This window comes from Python bivittatus, unplaced genomic scaffold (assembly GCF_059951505.1).
Source record: "Python bivittatus isolate LINGU-HERP-01145 unplaced genomic scaffold, Pbiv_v1 ctg000660_np1212, whole genome shotgun sequence".
Classification (NCBI taxonomy): Eukaryota; Metazoa; Chordata; class Lepidosauria; order Squamata; family Pythonidae; genus Python; species Python bivittatus.
Genome location: NW_028277092.1, coordinates 1,989,305 through 1,996,604, shown reverse-complemented (window position 1 = coordinate 1,996,604; position 7,300 = coordinate 1,989,305). Strand labels below are relative to the sequence as shown.

The following is a 7,300-nucleotide window of genomic DNA, read 5'->3' as shown; positions in this document are numbered from 1 at the left end:
AACACTGGTTTAAGCCCTCAGGTGGCATCTGGGACAAAGGAGCCATTTGCCCATTTGGCCTGTTCTGGTCAGGGTGGCATGACAGGGTTGCCAACAAAATGCCCACTGCCAATGCATTGGAGGAAAATTGCAGGAGGAGGAAGGGAAAGCACAAAAATATACTCAGAAAGATGCTCAGATGCTACTCGTCTGTAAATTCTCCCTGCAAGAGGGCTTCATCTCCAGAGGGGCGACAGTCATGGGGCTCCCTTCCCTAGCATGGACGGGCAACTGTGCCCACACCCAACAACTGAGCCATTCTGATTGCGCAGGGAGCTAAAGATCGTCTTGGCCTATGCCGAGGAAATAAATACTAGCAGGAGCAAGAGCCCTTTTACGCCACTCACGTCGGTAGCAACGAGGCTGGCAGCACCTGGGCAGCGGAGAAGGGCCAGCCGGGTGGGCGCGGCTTCTTGGGGCTGGGCGTGGCCTCCGCGCAGGTAGGCGGGCCCCGCTGCCGGGTCTGGCTCCTGTATATCTGGGGCAGCTGCGCCCGGTTCGGTTCGGTGCGACTCTTGGAGTGGCTCGCTCTGCTTGCGCACCTGCCGGACTCCCTCTCGCCAGCCTCCATGGCGCGCTGCCCGCTGCCTCGCCCGGCACCGCTCTTCCTCCTCGGCGCCCTCCTGACGCTGCCCTTGGTGCTGCTAGGGGAGGTGGGGGTACCCGGGGGCCTTTCCCCCGCGTCCCCCACAGACGATGGGGTGCAGAAAGCCGCCGCCTTTGCCGTGGAGCAGTACAACGCGCGCAGCACAGACAACAACTATTTCAAGGAGCTGCGCATCGTGAAGGCGCAGTCCCAGGTGCGTGCGGGTGGGTGGGCAGCCTCGCTGGGTCCTTTTGGAGCAGCCGAGGACTCGGGAGGGGGCTCTGGGAAGAAAGGAGGAGGGAACGGAGGGCTGGAGGCAGCTTGGAGGGAGGGACCACAGTGGGTCCTGAGCAAATTCTGGGCCGGAAGGGTTTGGCTTTTGCTGTATGTATCAGATACAGAAATATCTCATGCTGGATTGATTCTCTTCTTCCCGGGTTGCAGCCAATGAAGCTAAGCATGTTTGGGGGTGTTTTTTTTTTTTTTGCTGTAATTACCTAAACATCATGGTACCTATTTTTAAAATCCAGGTGGTTGCAGGCGTGAAATACTATCTTACGGTGGAGGTGGTGAAAACAGCATGTGAAAAGACAGTCGGTAAGCCAAAGGCGCACAAGGAGGTCCAGAACTGTGAGCTCCCTCCGAGGGCTCAGCAGGAGGTAAGATCTGATGCCAAGTTCTGATTATTTGCAGTTTAATTGACAAGAGCTGCCTTGTCTGAGGGAAGTGACCTGCGTAAAGCAGATATTTTGAGGCAAGTGACCTGTGTAAGGCAGATTTTAATTCTTTTCATAGATGATTTCAATTCAAAACAACGAAATGTGAAGCTGAGCTATAAGAATGACAGTTATGGGTTTGGGGGTGGGCGCAGAGGAGCCCTTCACCTTGTGCATCATTGAAAGCTGTATTCACATCGCATGCTAATTGGGTTAGTTTTTTTCATGGGTATTTGGTGATTTCCCAGCAAGGTCAGACAATTTGATTAGCTTAGTCTGTTGCATTTACTGGGAAAATGGGTCAGTTGGGGACCAAGTGTGAAGGCAGAGAATTGAGTGGTAATTTGCAGCCTCACCAAAGCTGTCGGGGCCCTGGAGCCTTCAAATGATCACCCAGGAGGTGAGTCCAGCAGAACACCCGACATGTCAGACATTTTGCGACAAAGAAGTCTGAATCCCATATCTAGCTATCTATCATTTCAATTTATATGGCACCCCATCTCAAATTAAAGATCTACCCAGAATGAAAAGTGGTACATCTCAGAAGATAGAATGTTTCTGTATGCACAGCTAGGATTCAGTAAGCTTTTTCCACCCCATCCAGACCCCAACAGCCTCCAGGGACCAGTATCTCCACCACACCACCTATTCAGCCAGGGGTGGAGATGAAGAACTGAGTATTAATGGTATCTCAGACCATGCTAATGTATGGCCTTGCCCTTTATGTCCTTATTTCTCAACCTTGGCAACTTTAAGATGTGTGGACTTCAATTCCCAGAATTCCCCAGCCAGCATGGCTGGCTGGGGAATTCTGGGAGTTGGAGTCCACACATCTTAAAGTTGCCAAGGTTGAAAAACACTGCTTTATATAGACATTCGATAGTAGGGAAGGATGGAGCCCTGTGGCACTCTGTCAAGGAATAACTGACCTCTTCCTGTCCATTACCAGACTGGAACTGGCCACTCAAAAAGGAGGACAACCGTCCACTCCCAAGCTCTGCAGCCGGTCCAAAAGCTTTCATGGTCAATGGCATCAAAAAGCAAGCAAGAGGGGAAGGCCACCCTTCCCCATCCCAGGGGTGCCCAATGCACTTTTGGTGCTGAATCCGGACTGATGAGGGACCACATAATCCAGTTATGATCTGATGGTCTGATACAACTCTAGGGCTTGCGTGGGCAGAAAATTATAGGCATGGACAGAATTAATCTTGATGGATGTTCTGTTGTGTGCGTGTCTGGGTTAAATTAGAAGATGAGTTAATTATGTCCCCAGATTTATTATGTCATGTGAATACAGCGAAGACCGTCTTCAGGTCTGTATTGTTTTCTAGCCAGATGGGTTTCTTGACCCACTGTGGCAGCCAGACAATTGTCCTGTAGCAACTATTTGGGAAGGGCACCCACAACATGGTCTGGGGGTTCTAAATGGGCCACTTCCCGTTTATGTTTTTATGTTTGGCCATTGCGGAACCAGCCTTGGATTTTGAGATGACAAGGGTGGAACTGTAGGATCCCGGATGGACCTCTTTCATCAGTTAGTCAACAGTTAAAATAAGGCAGGGTGCAGACAGCAAACATCCAAAGGCAGGAATGTCACGAGCTGGCCCTTCCTGCACTTAAAAGATTACTCATCCTACAGCTGGGAAGAGGGCAGTGCCCTTTTCAGCCTGGTGACCAGCCTGCCACTCATCTCAATATTATTTAAATGGGTCACCTGAGACCACAGTAGGTTCCCATTCTTTCCTCTTCCGCTGAACTTTCAATTAATTATAAAACCCTGTGCTCATCTCCCTGCACTGAAATGAAGCAGATGTGCATTTGGGTCTAATCTCCAGTTTCATAACCCAATTTTATTTTTGCTACAATTTGCTAGGGTTATTTTTCTAGTCATTGCCCAAGCAGTTGGCCTGCAGTGATTCTCACCCACTTAGTCATCTTTGTTGTGGTCAGCTTTGGGGGGCATTATATCTGCAAAAGAGTTAAAAATTAAAGCAGTAGGAGTTGCCTGACTCAATCCTGTGATGCACATTCTCCTTTCAAATCTTGGGCTAACTTCAGTTTCAGCTAAGCCATTTCCCAGCCCATTGTTGCTCTTCTGTCAATTTCCTTCCCTTGTTTTATTTTCATTGTTGAAGGGAAAAATACTGATATTTTATCACACAGGTACTTGAAGACTACTGTCATATCTCCCTCAGTCTTCCTTTCTGCGGGCTAAACGGGTGCAGTTTCTCTCACTATTATTCTTAGGGCTTGGTTTCCAGACCCTCCTCTGAACTCACTGCAGTCTGTTGCGGTCAAACTGGATGCAGAACTCCAAATGGGGTCTCCAACTGGCCAGAGTCGAAGGGAAGAACGGCTTCCCCTGATCTGGCTCTCTGCCCTCTGCTCCTAACATACCCCAGGACTGCATCTCCCTCTTCTGCAGCTGCATCATCCGGTTGCCTCATATTACCTTGTGGTTGGAAAGACCCCCAGATCCCTTTCCCACGTACTGCTGCCAAGATGGCTTACTCTCTCCCTTCACTGGTGCCTTTTGCGGGTTCTTCTCTCCAGATACGGGACTTCCATGTTCTCTGTGAAATGGCACCCTATTTGTTTGTGCCAACTCTCCTGGATCTTTTCAATCTTCTCTTTCTCTTCTAAAGCGTTCTAGCTTTGTGTCATCTGTCAATGACACATCCGCTCCACACCTTTATCCAGATTGTTAGTAAGCTATTCAGATGCGCAGAGCCCAGGACATAGCAGCCTCGCCCTCCGCTCAGGTCTTCCTTCTAAACTCACGTTGAAGCGTTTTGGAGGAGTCTCTAGTTTGGCCACTCAGACAGTTATGAATCCATCTATCGTTGTTTGAGCTGCCCAGGATTTTACCATGTCAGGGGAGGAGATGATGAGCACCTTTGTCAAACGCTTGGCTGAGATGTATGGGGTGGCTGTTGCTCATGGCTGCATTCCTGTCCAAGTGCTCACAACTGTGTTGCTTAATTATCTGCTGGAAGATCCTGCCCAATAAAAGCATCCAGCTGACAGGCCTGTAATTTCCTGGGTTGTCCTCCTCCTCTTCCTCCTCCTCCTCCTCCTTTTCGGAAGACAGACATTTGCTACAGTTCCTGAAAACTCACGTGGGCATTTGAACATCCCTGCAAACTGTGGAGTTTTGTGCCAGCAGCATTTGCGGAATGGGGGGGTTGGTTCCCTCAGATAAACTGGCTGATCTTTAATGTGCCATAAGATTCACTGCTGGTCGTCCTTTCTCTGGGGTGCTGGATGGGCAGTTTCTTGGCCCACAGCCCTTACCCAAAGGGAAGGTGGATGTTCCCGGTTTTCAGGTAAGGAACAGGTGAGGCACTGAGGTTCCCACCACCAATTTGGGGAGCCATGGTGCAAGGGAAAGACTCAGATTCCGTCAACGGGAGTACGTATCTGTTAGAGAAAAGGTAAAGTACAGTAAGTCATTGATAATGAAGCTCAAGCTCAGATACTTTGGTCACCTAATGCGAAGAGAGGAGTCTTTGGAAAAGACCCTGATGCTGGGAAAGACTGAAGGCAAAAGGAGAAGAGGACGGCAGAGGATGAGATGGTTAGATAGCATCACTGAAGCAATGAGCATGAAACTGGGCAAACTCAGGGAGGCAGTGAAGGACAGGAAGGCCTGGCGCAATATGGTTTGTGGGGTCACGAAGAGTCGGACATGACTTAACAACTGAACAACAACAGTAGGTCAGTTTTTGTGTTCCCGAGAAAGGGGGGGTAGCAAGCTGCACTGTAAGGATATTCAGCAGCCCGAGTTGGACAACTGGCTTAGCTGCAACGTGGCCTGTTTGCTTCAAGGTTAGCCGGTTGTATGAACTGACTCAGCCATTGCAGTTTGCTTACCCTTACGGGTGAACCAAGCCTCTAGGTCTTGTTCCAGAAACAGCTGTCAAAACAAACCAGGGGTTAGTGCAACATGTGATCCCATGTGACTCAGGGTGATGGGAATTGCAGTCTGCCCAGCATCTCTGCAAGGCCTCTCTATTAAGAAAGGACAAACTAAGCCCTTTGACTGGAGGTGGTTTGTGTCAAGGTTCCCCAACGTTTGATATGCAGATGCTAAGGGATGAGTGGGATACAGAATTAGACAACGAGAGAGCGTCTTAACTCCTATAGCAGGGTGCCAGTGGACCTTAAACTACGACTTATACAACAAAAATAATATTTGGAATTTACTGGACTCCGTTACCTCAGTATAAAAAAGGATTGTCAAAAACAGCATTTTGTTGGAGATGTAATAAGGACAAAGCCTCTAAAGCGTATGTTTCTACAGTGTCCTATACTTATTAAATTTTGAGATAAAGTGGTGAATTATATAAATATGACTGCGAGAGAAGCTAAAATTTTCAGAGGATAATATTCTTTTAAACTATATACCTAGTACATGGAATTTGACACCTGGACAACATAAATGGATTCTCCGTGCCCTTACTGTGGCCAAAAGGCTGATACTGCAGCTTTGGAAAGATACACGTATGACCCCATTTATTCAGTGGATTGAAGACCTGATTGCACTTGCCGCTTATGAGCAGATTGCCTGTAGACGTAGATTTGTATGGACGAGAATCATGAAATAGGAGACTCGTTTATACCAAATACACTGAGTTAGAAAAAAAAAAAAGGTAATTATATAAATCTATTAGAAATATAAATGTACTTGAATAATACTTGTATCAGATAAGCATATGTAGAATTGAAATTGTTTATTGTTATAATGATATATTAACACTTTTCTTTCTTTTTTTTTCACCTTTTGTTAAATCACTTATGTATTTTTTCTTGTTTTTGTAATAAAAAAAAAAGTTTCCCCAGCATGTATGTCAGTGTATTTTGACTGGTTTCCGTGAATGTTAACAGAGTTTATATACCCCCAATTGTCTCGAGTGCTGACTGTCTGTGTTGTCCTCCTTCTTCTCTTTCGTTCCCTTCCAGAAACTGACCTGCTACTTCGAAGTCTGGTCCCAGCCTTGGCTGAACAAGATGGAGTTGCTGAAGATGAGCTGTAGCTGATCTGGTTGGCTGAGACGGATTTCGCGTGCTGACACCAAGTGCAGACGGTTGTGAGTGTGTCCAGCCGCCAAGCGACCTCTTGCGTGCAGGATGGGCTCACAGTGAGCTTTGCTGCTTCCAACACGATCCCATTTATGGGCCTCCACAAATCATGAGTAAAATGGTGCGCTTAAGCCCAAAGTCGCATTTTCTGAGTTTAATTAGCCTTAATAAAGCTCTCATTCTAATTTCAGGCTTGTATTCCTTTCTTATCCAAATAATTTGGATCAAACCTTGATTTTTTCACACACACAGTTGCTGCAATGGCTTGTTGCAATGAAGCCTCTCACTAGAAAGGCTTTGCGTTGTCCAGCTGGTGGAAATAGGAGTCCCCCATGAGCTGTTGCTTTGTCCCTTCTACGTGGTCCTTCTTAACCCGCCACTGTCCCACCTGAGAGGAAGAGAGGCCATCAGGTGCTTCTAGAAGCATCGCTGGTTGCAACTGCAATAGCTATCAGATGCTGAATGGGGAAGCAATGTTGACATTTTCCAAACTTCTGGAAGCTGCATCTGGCACTTTTCTTTCTTTTCAAGTACCACAACTATAATTTTTAACATCGATACTACTTTCCCTCCCAGATGCTACCCTGATTGGCTTAGTATGCCAGTAAATATGTAATGCCATTTGAGATAATTACCGGGAGACCTTTGGGGATATACAAGGTGGAAGGAAGTCCAACATGTTTGGAGGTCATCTAGTCCATGCCTTGTCTGGTTAGGAAGATATGAGAATTAACTAAAGGCATTTTAGCAATCTTATTTTTCATTAGTAATTATATTAGGCCAACCAGCTCCTGGCTTTAAAAATATAGACCACCACTAGATGGCAGCAAAGATGCAGAAAATGGGAAGTTTTATTGTCATCAACTGATAGTCTATT

The 7,300-nt window shown here is 47.0% G+C and overlaps 1 protein-coding gene across 1 annotated transcript; it reads left to right on the top strand.

Annotated features, from left to right (window-relative positions):
* Positions 1 to 455: 455 nt before the first annotated feature.
* Positions 456 to 6,608, top strand: LOC103050287 (cystatin-like). The gene is made up of 3 exons (XM_088151135.1): positions 456 to 839; positions 1,156 to 1,284; positions 6,304 to 6,608. Exons 1-3 carry the CDS (start codon positions 609 to 611, stop codon positions 6,379 to 6,381), a joined length of 438 nt encoding a protein of 145 aa, XP_088007261.1. The 5' UTR covers positions 456 to 608; the 3' UTR covers positions 6,382 to 6,608.
* Positions 6,609 to 7,300: the final 692 nt, after the last annotated feature.